The following is an 18610-nucleotide window of genomic DNA, read 5'->3' as shown; positions in this document are numbered from 1 at the left end:
CGTTTTTCCATATTGAATACAGTGTTTTGGAATGAAACCGTTGAAGCATAATTAACTGAAAGCTCATTTATATTATATATTTTTTCCCAATTAAGATTCTAATATTATCTTCCATTCTCCCTGTGATGCATTAACCACTTTACCAAGGATAACACTGCAAAATATAAATAATAATTCTCAGTTAATGCCCCATTTACTCAATTTAATTTTGTACACTCATCATTTAACTCACTCATCATCAACGATTCATTTACAACCATTAAAACATATTCATTAGTTCATTCATCCATACCCAGTCAATTAGTCCTTTAGGAATCCAACAGGAAAATGGTTCGGTTCCAGGATTCATTTCAAATTAAATCAGATTTTGGAACCAAACTTGTCTTGCAGGGCTTGACTGAAATATACATCTGAGTCTGAGTTTTTTTTCATTTAACTGCACATTTGTTTGTAATTATTGGATCCTTCAGGATTGGTTCAAATATACAACTGATTCCAACAGGATCCAAATAGATTCTTACTAACAGACCAATTATAGTGGATTATAGTAGTCTGTAACAGTATGTCTTTTTTAGGCTTCTTTTTTTTTCCCCTTTTCTTTTTTTCATAAATAATCAGTCAATGACTCTTGAGAAATAAATAGGGAAATTATATCCCCGGGGCTTTTATTTGTACATTACTTCACTGGAAGCAGAGCATGGATCACACACATCAACACAGACTATATGACATTATTGGTATCAAGAGGTGTATTCAGATGGGCCATTTCCACTGGTTGGGAGGGGGTTCCTCTATCAGCGGCTCCCAGGGTTTCCACTCGGCCATCTTCCTGGACAGAGCCAGCTCACACTCCGCCTGCAGAGACACACAGGGAGGGGAAGGGAGGAGAGGGGAGGGGAGGAGGGATTTCGTTTTGGTGTGCCACAGATTTCATCACATTGAAAATTCATATTAAATTTCCTTTTAAGTCATTAGCAGGTGTGAAGAATGGTCTTTTTAGAATAGAATAGAATCACTAACAGGCCAGGTGGAAACACACATGAACTCAGACAGGACATAACTGGAGAACAGAGTATACTGTATGAATCCTCTAATAAGAAGCCTAAATCCAGCATGAAGGGTTTGATCTTAGCAATAACACAGCAACGTCTGACATTCTCCTTCCAATGCTTGCATGTATTCTTCCTGTCAAACCAATGGAGCCATTTTGTTCACAAGTTTAAAGAGATGTCAAACGTGTGATTCTATAATGAAACTGTCACATTAGACTCATTAGTGTGACTCATTAGTGAGTCACACTGGGTGTGAGCAACAGTAGAATAATACTAACTAGTCCATACCCGGGGATGCGCGCGCCACAACTCCATGCAGACTTGCCAAAAATGCGCATAAACAGCGTAAATTTGGGAAAATTGAAAAATCGGCTTCGTCAGTCCCTGCCTATGCCAATGCTCAATGCCCATGTGCAGTTTCAGATTGATTGGCCAACCCATTGAGGAGCAAAATGGATGCAGACAGACAGACAGAGTTTTCCTCATTTTATAGTAGGATTTCCTAAATCACCCACATGACAAACAGCCAATAGTGAGGAGTGCAAAGATCAGAGCCATAGTGTGAGCTGGTAAAAGAAAGATAAATTAGAACTAAAGGGAACTGAATGGAGTGGGCAGAGGATTGACCTTCATTCTGATCTATGTTTGCATATTGATATATAACACTTTTTAGGAGAAAGAGATATGGGTTTCTAGATTAGATTGGGGCGTTCAGAGTCCAGAAAAGATGGGAGCTCATTACATCATTACTGTCTGACGGGCATCTGACTGATTGATGTCCTACCTGGAAGATGACTTCCTCAATCTGCCCAGAGTTTATCTTCTTCTCCAGCTTCTCAACATCAGGCTCCTTTGAAGTGAAACGTACATTCATTACATCAAATACACCGGCATCTCAAACAGTCAGAATTTACCCAGTGTGACCCGCTCTTTCTCCATACAGAGAGTATTTCTTCACACACACAGCCACCTCATCCACTTTAAACTCAGCCCGGTACGCACCGTTTTGACCAGGGTGAAGCGGTCGCTGATCAGCTGCTCCGTGTACTTCCTGTAGGCGGCGTCCTGCGGCATGACCTGCAGCGACGTCAGGATCTTGGAGTACAGGGCCCTCAGGCGCTGCGGGGAGACGCACACAGACCGTGTTAGTGGAACAAAATCCCCTGGAGTGTCAACAGTGGGAACGGGGGGCCGGATTTTGATGAGCCAAATCACCGCATATGATTTTGCGGTTCAAATATGCGTTAACTTTCCTTGCAGCCAAGTTTCTCCCTAATGCGTTTGAAGCGTGACGACACGTTTCTCTGCTCCGCTGAGGATTTTGAAACAGCCAAAGCGGGGGGAGGAGACGGGACGGATTAGGATTTGGGTGTGGGAGTTTGCTTTCTGAACAGATTACGCTTACAGTCTCCACCTTAGTCTCTGAACTGCATGGTAATATAAAATATGATAAAACTCTGACAAATTGACAGATAATATTCCCATATTTGTTTCGAATCTCATTTTGCGAGAGATTTTAATTAGCATTTGCTTTTTATCATTAATTTAGACAACAAAATGTGTATCACACAACTCGATTTGATTATTTCATCACAATGTGATTCTATTGAAAGACTATAAATGATCATATTGAATTATTGCCCAGTGCTAGTCTTAATCAACTGCTAGGTTGTATATATTGCTCTTTGGTGTTGATTGAGGATCTATAAGAATATGTATATTATCTAAATGATTTCCTTAATGTACATATTTAACATTTGATGTCACATTAACCCACTACCTACAGACATTCTACTCATGACAGAAATGGATCTCTTTTTCATGGACATTGATGAAAATGTTTTGTCTTCTATGAAATTGAATAAAACTTGAACATGTTCTTTTTGTTGCGTGCGATCCCGTTCCTCGAGGTTCGAGTCCCGAACAGGGTCCAACATTAACACCCACCAGGTGCCAGTAAACGTGTGTTGGTGGATAATTAAATTAGGGTCACCGAACACACTGGCCCATAACCATTTGATAATAACATTTGAATGCCTCAGTTATACACAGTCTTTGGTCGTTGTGTGTTGTCAAACTTTGTCCCTGCTGGCCACCATACACTCTGTCTGACCTGATTCTATTCACAAAATAGCACAGAAAATTGGTAACGTGAGAAAAATGCATATTATGTTTACCTCATGAGGATTGTGGGACACGGCCAGGCCCACCAGGCCGGTCGTCTGGAGGGAAGCAGAGGAGAGAAGAGTTCAGTCTGATCATTCGTGTTTAGCTTCTAGTCACATCCCGACTTCAACAAGTTAAAGGGTTTCCCTGCCTAAGATCATGTAGTTTTCTTGACAACCTAAATACAAGAAGTGCTGCACAATTGTGGCTAAAATTACAATCCTTATCATTTTTCTTCTTTCTCTCTTCCTGGGAGTTTAGTAGTTGCTCTGTAGTCTATCCGTGTTTTGCTGAAACTGGCTCCATACTCATCACTCTAGATTAATGACACTGACAATATTAAGTATTTGATGTATGTGGTAAGACTTTACCCCAACTCCTGTCTGTAACACATGCGCAACACCTGATCAAGCACTTCGTAAAATGCTACATAGCACATTCATGGTTATTAATTCAGTCTTGAGGTCAGCTTCCATACAATGTTCATGTAGCCTAATACCTGTTTCATTTGAGATAAAGCAGCGGAACAGTGAGTCAAGTTATTGGGCGAAAAATTCAAAATTAAAGACCTCAAGGCAACTGCCATTTTGACTGTAAAAATGCCTTCGAGTTTGTCATAATTTAGATTATAAAGCCGTTTATCAGACATTGTATGTAGTCAGTTATGTACAGCACCCAAATGAATAGCCACCTATCCACATACTTCTCATCTTATTCTCTGCACTTTTTCTTCCCTCAGTTCACTTAAGCATACAGGCTTATATAATAACCAGATAGCAAAAACATTTTAAGTAAATTAAAGGTATTATGAGTATTATCAATTGAGATAATTTTCACAACTATAAATGTTTGTCACATACATTTGTAGAGATGTGTGTAAGCAAGTGATATTTGTCATTTATGTTGACAAACTGATAATATTACATTCAAGTTTATCTGAGTTACAGCTGTTGTTTATTTCGCAAACACACAACTGTTTCCCTGCTAGAGCTAGCACCATGTTAGCTAACACACATTAGCAGACGGGTTAAAACGGCCTGCATCAGACTATTCCTGTACAACTGAGATAGAAGAATACCAAAACACACAATAACAATATAGCACACATGAAATTAATTTTGTTGGCATTGCGTTGTGTCAATTTCTACTGCTAAAACAACAACATGACCTCCACTCGTACCTTTTTCAGCAGCCCAGCCATCCTTTCCTACAAGGATTCCCGTTTGCGATTTCCGTCCACTAAATATGACGTCAGCGCCTTCCACGGATGATAGCCAGCATGGCGCCCTCTGCTGTTTACTGTCCGCCGCTCAGAGAAAAAGACGAGTCCTCCACACAAGCTTTACTTATCCTTTTAAAAATCATATAAAAACCTTCCTTTTCTCTAAAGCCATTGATTAGTATAGTATGTATTAGTATTAGTATGTATATTGTATTTTGTATTATTGTTACAGCTGCTACATCCTCTTATTGCTGTAGTTTTATTCTTCTTATTGCACTATTGAGCTGCTTGTGTATGATGATGTTTTGTCCCAGAGGCTATCCGAGTTTTGAACTTGTAGTACTGAAACTGTATGTCCTTTAAGCTGGATGTGTTTCAGGACCAAATCTTAATGTCTTTTATGTTCCTTTAGCGAATTTTAAAGTTCTGTATGTTTTCCTTTAACTGTGTGCTGCAAAATGAATTGCCCCAGCGGGGATAATAAAGATTTCTCTACTCTACTATGAAATGTGCTCTATAAATAAAGTTTGACTTGACTAGTGTGTAAATCTAAGCTAACCCATGTGGCAAGTCGTTTTAAGCCATCTGGTTATCATAAACATCTTCCTTGTCTGGAGTGCATTAGGACCCATCAGATACTCTGAATTAGGGCTCGGCGATAATTTAAAATAATCGAATATCGAGATGATATGGTGATTTTGGGATATTGTGATATTGAAATTGATGAAGTAAATTTTATTTCAAAACTCTGACAAAATGAGGAATATTATTTGAAAATGTCAGTTTTGTTTTACATCACACCGTACCATTTGGTTTAATGGGATGAACATTCATTTGATTATTTAATGTGATTTTGCGTACGTGAGCCATGTTGTGAGAAAAATAGTGAAAAATGTGATATTGATTTCAACCATATCGCCCAGCTGAATACATGAAAAGTCATTTTGACAGAAAAATCGAGAAATGGCTCAGTTTGCTGCTCCTATCTGACGCTGAAAGATTCGACACAAAGTGGAAGCTGGGAAAAGTTTAATGACATCAAACCAGAGCATTGTCAACTATATGCACATGGACCAATATTATCAGTTTTTAAAACATCTATTTAAAAAAAAAACGTTTGGCAGAAAAAGAACAATCTATCTACAGTACAGTAAAATTTCAAAGTATAAAAATATATTACAAATCTTCATAAGTATTTACAAAGACAGGTATTTCTCTACAAATGTGTCTAGCTCTCTACAGTTCTGTCAGTTTACCTTGCCTTGCCTTGGTTAGCTTTCAGTCTAGCTGCGTTACCTAAAAACAGAGAAGCAACATCGTCTCCCCCCTCTACACATCCTCAATGAGCTCAGCACCTAATGTGGATAACACTGGAGACACTTCAGAGAGCCATGAAGACGAGATTCACTAAACTCACAGCATCGTTCTGGGGAGGGGAGGGGAGGGGAGGGGAGGGGGAGAAAAGGAACGTAGAGATCGAGGAGGAGAGACTGTCTCCTCATTGGTCATTGGATAGCAGGATGTGACACGGGGATTTCCTCTGAAGAGCGTTAGAAGAACATCCTGCGGAAAGAGAAATGTAGATGTAATTGTATGTAAATGTAAATAAAATTGATAAAAGTCTCTAACAATGTCTTTCCCTAATCTTTCAGCACCAGGAAATCAACCTGTGATCTTTCCGTTATGGGATGGTCACTCTGAGCACTATAGGCCATCCTACTACCTTTACACACACACACACACACACACACCTGTAGATGTTGGGGTCGAGGAGCACGGCTGTGTCTGTGGGCAGCTTGGATAGATGCACCACCTTGGTCTTCTGCTGCAACCTGTCACTCTCATTCACCCATGCATCTGGTAATCTGAGAGAGAGAGAGAGAGAGAGAGAGAGAGAGAGAGAGAGAGAGAGAGAGACAGAGACAGAGACTAAATGATGGCTAAAATGATGATCCACATTATGTTAGATATTGTGATCCAGATTATTAACCACCATCATTAACCTCGATTTGAGGAATAAAATTATACTTATTGGATTTAAGCCTACGTTTACACTGCAGCTCAAAGTGTCAAAGTGTTTTTCACACCCTCACATGTGACACAGAACTGATGTTTCCTGTGTTTTCTGATGAACAGTAAACAGCCCAAAGCTGTATGGAGTCACATTTTTTAAAGTCTGATCTCGACCACATGGATATGTGCTACAAAATCAGATCCCAAGACATGCGACCGACATGCAACTTGTATTTGAACTCTCAAATCAGAATTTGTCAATGCTGACATGACAATAAATACATCTTGCGTCGTTTTCCTGAGACAATATTGTAGTCGTTTTGGTGTCGACAGCAGCTTGGCAGAGTCAGTGTCAACATGGAGAACGACGACGAGGCACAACAACAGAAAAAAAGCAAACTAGTCGACTTGGTTGGTATTTGGGGAGACAGCTCAATTTAGCCAAAATTCAAAGGCTCATACTGTAACCGAAATGCATTTGAAACAAGCAGAAGCGTCGGTACAGAAACAGATGTGATGTCTTTTGCCACTGCTATCCTGCACATGCGTATGTTTTCAGTTTCAGATATGGGTTATGTCCCAGAATAGATCCATAATTTGGAATTGAGCATGAAGGCCTGTGGTGTGAACGTAGCCTTATATCCACTAGACTATTTAGTTAGTATACTGCAAAAGGAGGCCGACGGAAATGGAGCCAAAGAAAAAAAAAAAAAAGGGGGGGGGGGGGAGCAAAGAGGAGAAAAGCAGGGAGCGCAAGAGTGGGAGGGGACAGAAAGAGGAGGCAGGAGGGAGAGAGAGAGAGAGATGAGAGGAGAGACAGAAGGAGAGAGGAAGGAGTGCAGGACTCACATGTCCTCAGGCGTCCAGTGCAAGAGGACCTTGACTTTTCCAGAGTCTTCTTTCCTCCTCGCTATTACCTGAAAGGACGAGTAGACAGACAGGAATGTAACCAAAAGCAGAGCATTAGCACGACCTGAGGTAGAGAGAAGCAACACTAATCACTAAAGAGAGATTAAAGATGTGTGTGTGTATCTGCGTGTGTGTGTGTATTCTTGGACAGGTGGTGCTGTTTGGCTATTTGTTCAAACAACATAAATTTCCTATTTTATGACATTTTATTGCCACTGCTATGCTCTACCACTTTACAATGAAGATTTCTGAAAATGAACAAATCCAGTCAAAAGTCTTAATTCTCTGGTTTCCAGCTTTTGGAGGAAGTTGTTATTGGAATGAGACTAAGGAATAACCAAATTACAAGTCAAACCAAGTTGGAATTTTAGTGAAATGAGTGCTGCTTGGTGGATCATATGTACGCTGAATTTAGCAGTGGACTGCACTGGACTATTATTTGCATTTTTTTTTTGCATTTATTTGCACTGTCACTATTGTTGTATATTACGTACATTACCCTTTTTTTATCTTAGTAGCTAATTCTTCTATTACCTTCCTGTACTTGAATTATGCTTGACTTCCTTGGCATTGTCTGCCAATTGCTGCTGTGGCACCTGAATTTCCTCAAGGGGATCAATAAAGTGCTATCTTATCTTATCTTACCATATCTTATCTTATCTTATCTTATCTTACCATATCTTATCTTATCTTATGTTACTCGATGAGCCAGGCATCATTAAACTGCCAGAACAGGCAATTGAGTTTCCCCATCATGTTCTCTCCCATACAAAGAGAAACATTCTGGGGCGATCCTACACAGAATAACATGCATGTTATGTTCTGTGTGTTTACAGGTTCCACATATAAATCCCTGGTTAATACACTACAAAGCAGGTGGCCGGCTCCCTCTGCTGGTGTGAAAGTGCAAAGCCTTTAAACGCCACAGATCATTCATCTATCAAGCATTTATGTTGCTGCAAACTAAGAAGAGTTGTAGGCAAGGATCCCATGGCTTAAATGTATTGAGATTAAACTGATCAAGCTTGATTATTGATTACAGTGTTAAAATCCAAATTTTCATTGCAAGTTTGATGAAATGTTTCCATCACAGGGAAACATCACAGAGAGGAAGCATGGTTGAAATGTTTGTGTCTGGCCATAACGTGTTAGTTTTTGTTTGTGTGTGTGTGTGTGTGTGTGTGTGCCCACCGTGCTATGGAAGACGACGCTGTGTCCGTTGCCCAGGCTCTCGATGTGTGTTGCCAGGTTGAGGCAGATGGCTCGATGGCGGATGGCGTCCATGGTCTGGGCGTCGAAGAAGTCATGGGGTCGGGCTGGAAAATGAAAAATAATAAAAGTTACACAGACTGGAGTGAGACAGGAGGGGTTGGGGGAATGAACCAGAGGGCAAAGGTCAGAGTACAAAGGGGAGGCCAATCGCATTTTCGCGAATTTAGGAGCTGATCAGAAATAAGGCTGGAAATATTGTCTGTGAAATGATCTTAAAGTGTGTGCATTTTGAAGGTACGTGTGTGTGTGTGGTCTACTTACGGAGGGAGCGTTTGCGTTTGTTCTTGAGTTTCCTCCTCTTGTTGAGGCCGGCCTTGGAGGGAGACTCCTCCTTCACTTTGCCCTGGCTGGCCAGTTTGGACGAACTCTGTGAGCTGAAGTGAGTGGGCACGTGGCGCGCCAGCCCCCCCTGGGAGGCAAACGTGGCGTTGCAGCCTCCCACCACACACTGCAGGAGGACAGAGATGACTTATAGCACCCAGCGTTTTGCACAAATGAACCGAGACTGACTACAGGCGGATAATAAAACTTTTACTTCATGCCGTTTAGTCTTTCTCGGGGGCAAGCAATTTGCAATGTGGTGGTAAATTAGAAGCCTCATATCCTTTCCCCCCCCTCCCCATCATATTTTATCACTTCGTGACTTTTATTGCTTCTATTATTATTATTTTAGCACTGTGCAAATAAACACAACTATACTAATCAATCACTCTGAGGGATCCTAATGGAGACTGAAGTTCTCACCTTGAATGGTTTGTCTCCACTGTGGGTCAGCATGTGTCTCTGCAGCCAGCTCTGACTGGTGGAGGGTGTGTTATACACCTTACAGCCCTTCCAGAGACACACAAACACCTGCAGACACAGAGACACACATATGTACACAAACATACACAAATTAGCAAGTTAGCAAACATTACATGTCACATTCCCTTGAAACTCTAGCAGGGGTGGAAATCAAATGATGGAACACGAAAAGTTACATCTTTCTTTTATCTGTCCAGTGTAACCCTATCATGATATTTGTGCAGCCCATTGAGGTAAATCAACAACCTCCCAAGTAAATGTTTTGATTTATTTATGTTGCTGTGATGCATGAAGCTGACAACAAAACTGGTCATCAAAACAAATCTGGTTACAGATCTGGTTAAGCAGCTTGTCTACACCCTTTGCCATAATTTACCTTCTCTGTGTTCATACCAGTTAAGAACACACAAAGAAATAAGCTTTTCAAGCACGAGTCACTGCTGGCTATCAGATGTCAACATCAGTCTCCTTATACCCATAAAGTCATGCGTTTTGGGGTTGTTTCCTGTACTTGGTTCGGATTACATTCCCGCTCCTAACGAACCGCACCACAGTTCTCTTGGAAGAAGACCGAAACTCACATTTTCATTGATATTTAATGCTACCAGAGTTAGAATGGCATTGTTCCCACTTGCCAAACAAACCAAGCTAAAGGAGTAAACACTCTGCACAGAACATAAAACCAGACAGACAGAGAGACACGCACCCCTCCTCTCTGGCCGTCTACATGCATGGTCCGGATGTGCTCGGCCAGGTCGGGGCTGCTGGGGAACAGCAGCTGGCAGTGGTCCCAGCAGCAGGTGTAGCCCAGAGACTTCCCCCCCGCCGCCGAGCCGCCGCCCGCCACCACCCCGCCGTGACCGTTCATCATGGCTGGGGTGGAGCGGCCGCTGGACGCCGTGCTCTCCACGTCCATCAGGGTGCTGCCGATACTGGAGTGTACACACACACACACACACACACACAATGAAGAGATAAGATTGATGGGCAGATAATTGGACAAAAATACAGACACGAGACGGAAATAAAGGAACCGTCAATAATTAAACAGTGTACCATGAAAACTTATCGACTTTGACTGCATAATACATAACCGATGCAGTTTAGACACAAGTTAAATACTAAATACGTACTTAGTTATTTCAGCTCATTGCCAGATAAGCCGTTTTCTGTCTCAGTACCACTGTTAGGCCTGGAGTCTTTTATAGCAGCGGTGGTTAGAAGTAATTTGGGGGTAATTTGATTCCAAATGTTGAAATCCATCTCTTTGCTGGTCCCAATTTTGGTTCTAATGCAGGTTTCAGTACTACAATTTGTATGTATTCATAATTGGATATTTATGGGAAAGCGTGGATAATAGTGATTGATACTTTATTGATCCACGTAGGTAAATACTTTTTTCTTGGCCCCATCCACAGGGAGGTCAGAGGTCAGCTACAGACCAGCACCCCTGGAGCTGGTAGGGATTCAGTGTCAAGGACACTTCAGCTAGCTTCAGCTTGCCGACACAGAGGCTTGAACACAACTTTTCCAATTTAAGGACGGTCTCCCCAGTTAGCCTACTGCATCAAAAAGTGCCAAAAAAGTGCCATTTCTAAACATTTGGACTATACTCACTTGTATTTGTAGGAGTGATTGGGCTTAGTTTGAACCACAATTTACACTGAATGTACAAAATATTAGCCTACACTTTTCATGAAGTACACTGATCCCTGTAAAAGCCATGAACCCTTACGGATTTCCCTTATTAAATCTATACCAATCACAAAGGAGGAGATGTAGAGAGAGAGAAGCAGGCGAGTTACAGAAGGATTTTTAAGCTTCGAAACAACACAGATGGCGACTGTGCCATTGTTTTTTCCCCATCAGTGGTGGCTATGCTCTTGCTATGATTACTCACCACACCTGAATGAATATAGGGGAAAACACGAGAAACAAGGAGCAGTCTACCGAATCACTGATTTAGAATCAGCACACACACATGCAGAATACACACAGTTAATAACTATGGGTTGTTTGGGTGTAGATAACAAGTCAATATTGTCAGAGCAGTGGCGATTTAGGTAAGTAAACAGACAGCAAGAGCTGAGGCTGAAGATTAATTGAGACAATACTAGTTTCACTTAGCCAGACCGTTCTCCGCACTTCTACTACAGAAAACCTGATTCTTGAAATTTCCAAGAGAGGACAAAAACATTTTTAAAATTCCTATAACTCCACAGTATTTGGTTTTCATACTTTGCAGATGCTACTTTCAACTGGCATGGATGCGATGCGTAGGAGTTACAGTAGAGTCTAAATAACATGTTTCTGACTTTAAGAGCTGCTGTCACTGAAATAGACTATGTATTAAAATCTCTTTTTCAATGAATACCTTGATAGAGATGTTAAAAACTGTGACTCAGGAGCTTCAAGTCCATTATGGCTCCTGACTGGCCAAGACTGTATATGGTGGGCAGCAGAATAGCCTAGCAGCTTTCACAGCTAGCACCCAGTCTGTGTGGGCAGAGCTAGACGACCATCTGGCCAGATCACTCTCCATACTGGCTCTCTGTGGGGGCATGGTTACAGATCCTTATATACACCCCTACATGAGGACTGATGTCTCACACACACACACACACACGCAAACACAACTGCTGTACATCACACACACACACTCTCCACAAGCCTCCAGCTGCTACACCGCTCTGTGCCAGAGGTGGGAACAAAAGTTACATTGAAGTCCTACAGCTGCCTCAACAGCAGGATTATCAAAAGTGGAAAACCAGCCAAGAGGGGCATTAAAAGCAGGGAGGGGATTATATTTTCTATTTTGATTGTGGCTGGTAAATTTATCTCCTCTACTAGCCACTTTCACAGTTAACAACCCCATTGTTCAGAGATCCTATCCTAGACTAAAATGATATTCGGCTGATAAAATTGCAAAAGTGGCCAGTGAATTTTGGAATCCACCAGGAACAGAGGACGAAAAACTCAATTTGATGAGAACGAGAACAAGTAGCAATAACCACCCCTTCCTCTACTCCCTCTCATTTAGTATAGTGTCATGTTATGTGTGAATAGCATACTGAATGTCTAGTGAATCTATCTCATTTTATTGTCCCCATGAGGCAGAGAAGTGTGCTTTACAGCAAGATGACTTCCATTTCTGCCAACTTCTCTCGGCTGGATGATTATGAAAGACTTGAGATAGGCTTCAGTGAAGGTGGATTCTATGTGGCAATCTTTATCTGTAAAGCCTGGGGGAAGAAAAGCAATATATGTTCTATGATATCTGAGTTTGTTTAGGATTGTGTTTGTTATACACACACTGCAACGTGATGTGGATGTGCCTTGTGAGCTTATGTGGGCTGGGCAGCTTGAGTGCGTGAGGCTGAAACAAGAGAAACCAAACAAAGCAAAATCAATCAATAAATCAATCAGTCATATACTAAACTGTTGACATGCCATAGATGTGGTTGTACCCAGCATGTAAACTGTGTGAGGGCGGTTTTCAGTGTCAGTTTATGGCCAGGCATTCCCGACTCCTCTCACAGTACATGCTGTTCCCCGGCCACATGGGACTGCAAGTATGCTCTCTTGTGTTTCCCCTATATTCTTCAAGCGGAGGTGGCCACCACAGCAAGAAGACTGTCATCACTGCTAAAGAAAATGCAGAATTAAAATGACACAATTGTGCGGGCAACACACGCAGGTCCCACAGGGCGGGAGGTGACTAAGAGGTTTGTCATCGAGGTTGCCTGCTTCGATGCTTCGGTTTATTTTGCGAACAAGTTCATATTTAGGCCTGTGTATGCTTCTTAGTCATAGGGCAATCTTGCTTTATTGTATTCTTCAAAAAAAAATCGTTGTACTCGACTTGGTAGCAGGCGGCATCTGGGTGGAGCAGCAACCTGTAGGTCTAGAGAAGGCCGTGGCAGCACAGTGACTCAACAACTCATTTGAAACCTAGGCTATTTGATTCAAGGTTCAACTTTCAAGCTTGGGTTAAGCTGCGGAATTTCCAAAGACTGTTGGGGGGGGGAAGATGATCCTCTTCAAACCTACTTTTTAAATTTCCCTCTAGACCCATCTCTGCAAATTCACTCAACAGCAACTGTGCAACTGCCCCCGATGTTTCACAATTAGACAGTACAAAGTCATAGCCTGATCGTAATGTTTGCTCCAAACCGACAATAAAACAATTAATCCATAATCAAAGCTGTATACCTGGTGGGAAATTGCCAGCAGACAATTTTGCATAAAATTTTGTTGTGGCTGGATAGTCTGTCTACTTTACAGTCACTTGACCGAAGAGATGACCAACCAAGACTTAAGAGGTTTCATCCCATTCTTAAAATCTATTTGGCTGGTGAACTTCAGGTCTGACTGAAAAGTTACATTTCCTGCCTTGGCTATGCAAATTGAAATAAAAGCCGTTTTTCATCAAACGGATACTGGGAATAACAAGCAGTGGACCCCGCTACCACTGCCTCCTTCTCATCAGCGGAAACACCGTACTGTCACTGATCACAAATGTGCAAGCAGCGTAGGTGTAAGGTACAAGTTTCACAACAGACAGCCTGTTAGTTCAGCTAGTCATTTCCAACCTTCTTGGCATGATTGATGTTGATGTGCTGAGCATGGTGAAGTCTGGCAAAGGTTAAGGTTTGAATACCAATCTACTGTGTACGATTCAGATGTCCAGGGTAGTTTCAACTCACTCACGGGCAGGGGAGGTCAGTTTCTAAATAGGTCAAAATAGACTAATTATATGGATTTCATAATGAGCATAATAAGTGGCAGAGCTGCACTAAACCAAAAATGTGTGTGAGATTGTAAGAGATGCTGAGCCTTCGACACCCAACCAAAACTTCTTAGTATAAAAACCTAAGACAGAGACATTTACTCTGTATCAACATTAGAAATTGGGAAATCTAACTCAAAACAAATTTTCTATATTAATTATGTCGATTATCCCACGTTCACACAGCAAGCGACACAATCAACAAGCCAATGGAAATCTTTTAATTTTCTGTGGAGCTGAGCCACCGAGGAAACTTGGCTGAAAAGTTGGCTACGGCTGAATTTCTCCTCATCATCGGCTGTCGACAGCCAATCCGATTTGCGTGATTTCTTGTTTCCCTACCGATGTTGTTTCGTTTCATGAACAGTAGTTCCGCCTGGCAGTTGAGATGAGAAGGATGAGAAGTTGATTACAGCCATTCGAAACTCCCCAGTTCTCTACAGCTTTTATTTGTAAGACCACTGGAATTTAAATGTCTCAAAAACGATGCTTAGAGAACGATTGCATCTGTCATGTTGGGGTTGATTGTTGCTTGGTAGCTAGCTACGTTAACTCGTCAAATTGATGTAACATTATCAAAGGCCAATAACAAAGAGCAACCCATCAACCTAGCTGCTCGCAGTGTGAACGCAGGTCGCTGACAGACCTATTCATGACCTGAAAAGCTCTCTGCCCATAAAACCAACAATTTTCTCACACTAAGCCATCATAACTCATGAAATGTAATCCCTCTATACCAGACAACAAATTATGAATCTAGGTCTAGGCCTACTAAGTAGACTTTAGGAGGCTTTTAGAGACTGGGCTACTCTTATCCAGCCGTGCTCATGGACATTTGCTTGTGTCCTGTGTGTGTGAGTGTCATGGCAATAAATCTCTCTCCCCAATCTTTACAGTTACAAAGTGATAGTGACATAAGAGTTAAAAATGCTCTGTAGTTCTAGCTGTTGCTGACTTTACACCATCAGTGTGCAAAGGGCAGGAGGGTGGCGTTGAGGACCTGGGTTCAAACCTCCATGTTGGCAATCATCTGCCTTGTTGAAGTGTCCTTGAGCAAGGCACCGAATCCCTACCACCTCCAACTCTGCTCTGTAGTTTACCATGCGCTCAGACCTTTCCCTGTTCCCAATTTCATATTGTTGCCGGTGTCTGTATTGTATCCAGGGTACGTTTTAACGACAGTGGTCACACATGTGAGGTGATGGTTCCTAAAATGGGGTCTGGGGACCACTGGGGGTTCTTGACAGGGTTCCAGGGAGTCCTCAGCAAAATGGGGAATTGTTTAATTTCAGAGTTATTTAATTTACTTTAAGTTAGCACAATTAAAGAATGGGTAATGATGACTGTTTTAATCATAATTTCCCCTGCCCTATCCCCTCCTACTGTACAGACAGGTATGCAATTATGGACTAAATCATCACGAACAATACAAATCTTAGCTCAGATGGGGTTCCTTGGGGGTTTAAAAAAAACTTGACCACGGTTGGTGGTCTAATGCAGTTCTTTTGGGGGTTCCTGGCCTTAAAAAGTGTAGGAACCCCTTATAGAAAGTACTCCCAGGACAATTTACAGCATGTTATCTAGCGTGGCTTTGCATTGCCGTCATTGCTCGATGTTTAATTGGTTACCAAATCCACGTTATAAAAGTGATAGTTCTGTTCCTCGGTTCTGATTGGCTGAGGTACGTTCTTAGCCGTTGTAAAATACCCGATAATCGTACACCTGTGACCGCATCACAGTTCATTTAAATATTAATGCGCTAACCGAAAATCACCACTCATGCCAGTACTTATGTGTCGCTTAGCAACCACCTAGTGTAGCCACTGTTAAAGAACTATATTGCCTGGCGGAAGAATAACATTTAATTTGTTCTTGATTAACAATTTTCGATTAATAACAAAATGTATATTGAACTCCGCTTCGTGTCGTGCCTAACAACGCCTCTTGGTTGTTATAAAAAAACAAAAATCACTGTAAAGCACGGCCTGTCGTTGCTTACTACTCAACAGACCTGTCTTCTGAATCCATACGGCTGAGTGGTTCTCCATCCGAGGAGGATATCTCCACACTGGCCCGTCTTTTGGTGCCATGCTCGGTTTTCTCCGCGGTCTTTGTGCGGTCGGTAGGCGGTGAGGACACGCTCTCCTCCTCTCTTTGTTCTTGTTTCAGCACCCGGGAGCTCTCTGGTACGGACTCGGTGCTACTCGCCAAACTCCCCCGTACGGGACTTTTCCCCGGTTCAGAGAGTTTACCGCCCGTTTCCCCTTCGTCGTTGCTTCTGTTTTCGGTCGGTGAAACAGTTTCTTTGACGGCGTCGGGAACGGGAGACGAGTTGTCTTCCTGCTCCTCCGTCGCACCGTGTCCGCCGTTCACGTCCATTCCTACTACTCCGTTCTCGTTGTCGCCCGGTTCCTGTTTGGGGTCCGGCAGGGCCTGTTCCTCCTTGCCGGTTTCTCCCGTTTCGCCGGTGCCGTTTTGATCCGTCGTCGGTTGAGAATCTTGTTCGGGTCCTTCGGTCGTCACTTCAGCCATTTTTGGACCACACGGAAAGCTTTTTTGTGTTGTTCCACTCGAAAAGTTGCCCTTAAGCTGTCCTTCTTCCTCCACTCACTCTCTCCGCTTCAAGCGTAACACAGCAGGGGGTTTGCTCAGGGACCCGACGGGAGGAGAAACGTGACGTTGGAGCTCCGCATTGTGGCCAAAGCTTGTCTATTTCGAACGAAGTCTCACTCAATACTTGATAACGGCCCCACTTTCTGGTCTGCAGAAATTGGCATAAACCATTATGCATGCACCCTCGTCCTGCTATTTTGCCTCCAACAGAGATGGCATACACGTGGTCTTTATCAGTGTATGTTATTTAAAAATGTTGTATCCCATAATTTGGCGTAATATCTAACAGCCAAAAAATGATTCCAAAACAAAAGTACACCAAAGCATATGTTAACCTGCATTGGATGATGACTTGCGTGAGATATGACTTTCTGGGGCACATATGTATCTTCCATTAAAACCATTTAAAAGTCTGACCAAATTATACACAAGCCGAAAGTATTTCTGCGTTTTTGTGATAGCAGTTTTTGAGCAAAACAACTTTTCAGCTCTGTATCCAATAGGTTTGATGCGTTCTGCATGGACATGCTCATGCTGTATGCCTGAGACAAAATTGCAGGAGGAGAGCGCATGCGTGAGGGATAATACCCATTTTAGCAGACCGGAAGGCCGGGCAGTTGTTTTTTTTTTTAACTATGGAGTGATTCATCTTCTTAAATATAAACGATCTTTGGCATTGTGGCCTCTCAGCTCCACGTGTTCCGACAAACAGAAAAATGATCCAACTCAAAAAGTGCTGAAAAGGCACGTTTTTACCTGTACTACAATGCTTGTTGCTTGAAGGCACCGCCACTGCTTTTAATGTGTTTTAGACTCATTCACGTGCGGAAGCCTCTCCATCTTCTCCTACAGCTCGATTCAGCCTGTGATCCTCTGAACCGTGGGGACCATATGGTCTAGTGGCCGACTTGTTGCATTGAAATGTGGGCCTGTTACTGTTTCTGTGTTTCAAACAGAGAAAAATACCCCTCTTAATCATTCTATTAGTTTTCCAGTTTTATCTTAATCGGACACATATTAATATACACCAACACGTCTATTTTGATGTAGACTAGGAGGAAGTAAAACATCACAGAAGCCTACTTTGAGTGACAGTGTTTGGCATAAAAAGTAGGCCAAGTTTTGCAAATATGCATAGTTATTTCCCAGCATACATTGTGCTTCAATTAGACTTGGTCCATTGGGTGTGTTAATTAACACAATGGTATAACAACAGCAGCAATAATAATAAACTTGTGTATCTGCCACCCACTATTCACAAGCAGTGTGGTAAAGCATGATTTAAATATCAAGGCCCTCTGCATACACAGAGAAACTTCTGCCAATTTTATTGGTTTCATACAGTTCCTTCAAGGTGCTGGATGAGAAGTTATTTGTTTGTATTCCTGATTGCTTTTTGTTTGTTTATTTACAGAAAGAGGCTTTTGCATATTTTGATAAATGTAATATGATCAGAGGAAGGTGCAGGCTGCAGGATGGCAGATGTTGTGGTTTCACCCAGTGGCTTGGCTCAGTTCTGTAGCCTTTGTTGTTTAGTCAATATAATCAAATACATCATTTTTTGGGGTTAGGGTTTTCCTGTTTACTTTTCAAAAATAAACAAAATATTATCTGTGCATCAGCCACATTAATAAAGGCTTTTAAATTTTTGTACATAAGGGGGTGTGCCTTGGAATTCTTTCTTTCTGGATAATGAAAATAAAATAAAATACTATTTTGGAGAAAAAAACAACAACTGGCTAATACCCAATTCATGTTTATTCTACTGGC

General features: G+C 41.9%; 2 protein-coding genes across 2 annotated transcripts; both read right to left on the bottom strand.

Moving 5' to 3' along the window:
• Positions 1-633: 633 nt before the first annotated feature.
• Positions 634-4455, bottom strand: ndufa5 (NADH:ubiquinone oxidoreductase subunit A5). Its single transcript, XM_071901015.2, has 5 exons — positions 4399-4455; positions 3230-3274; positions 2055-2171; positions 1837-1902; positions 634-855 (listed from the first exon to the last, which is right to left on the bottom strand). Exons 1-5 carry the CDS (start codon positions 4417-4419, stop codon positions 754-756), a joined length of 351 nt encoding a protein of 116 aa, XP_071757116.1. The 5' UTR covers positions 4420-4455; the 3' UTR covers positions 634-753.
• A 1008-nt stretch (positions 4456-5463) lies between these two features.
• aebp2 (AE binding protein 2) lies at positions 5464-16849 on the bottom strand. The gene is made up of 8 exons (XM_071901014.2): positions 16239-16849; positions 10145-10370; positions 9379-9486; positions 8896-9082; positions 8554-8678; positions 7303-7370; positions 6192-6305; positions 5464-6003 (listed from the first exon to the last, which is right to left on the bottom strand). Exons 1-8 carry the CDS (start codon positions 16757-16759, stop codon positions 5991-5993), a joined length of 1362 nt encoding a protein of 453 aa, XP_071757115.1. The 5' UTR covers positions 16760-16849; the 3' UTR covers positions 5464-5990.
• Between the last annotated feature and the right edge of the window lie 1761 nt (positions 16850-18610).

The sequence above is a fragment of the Centroberyx gerrardi genome, chromosome 24 (assembly GCF_048128805.1).
Source record: "Centroberyx gerrardi isolate f3 chromosome 24, fCenGer3.hap1.cur.20231027, whole genome shotgun sequence".
NCBI lineage: Eukaryota > Metazoa > Chordata > Actinopteri > Beryciformes > Berycidae > Centroberyx > Centroberyx gerrardi.
Note: the sequence above shows the minus strand (reverse complement) of the source record. Positions and strands in the feature narration are given on the sequence as shown.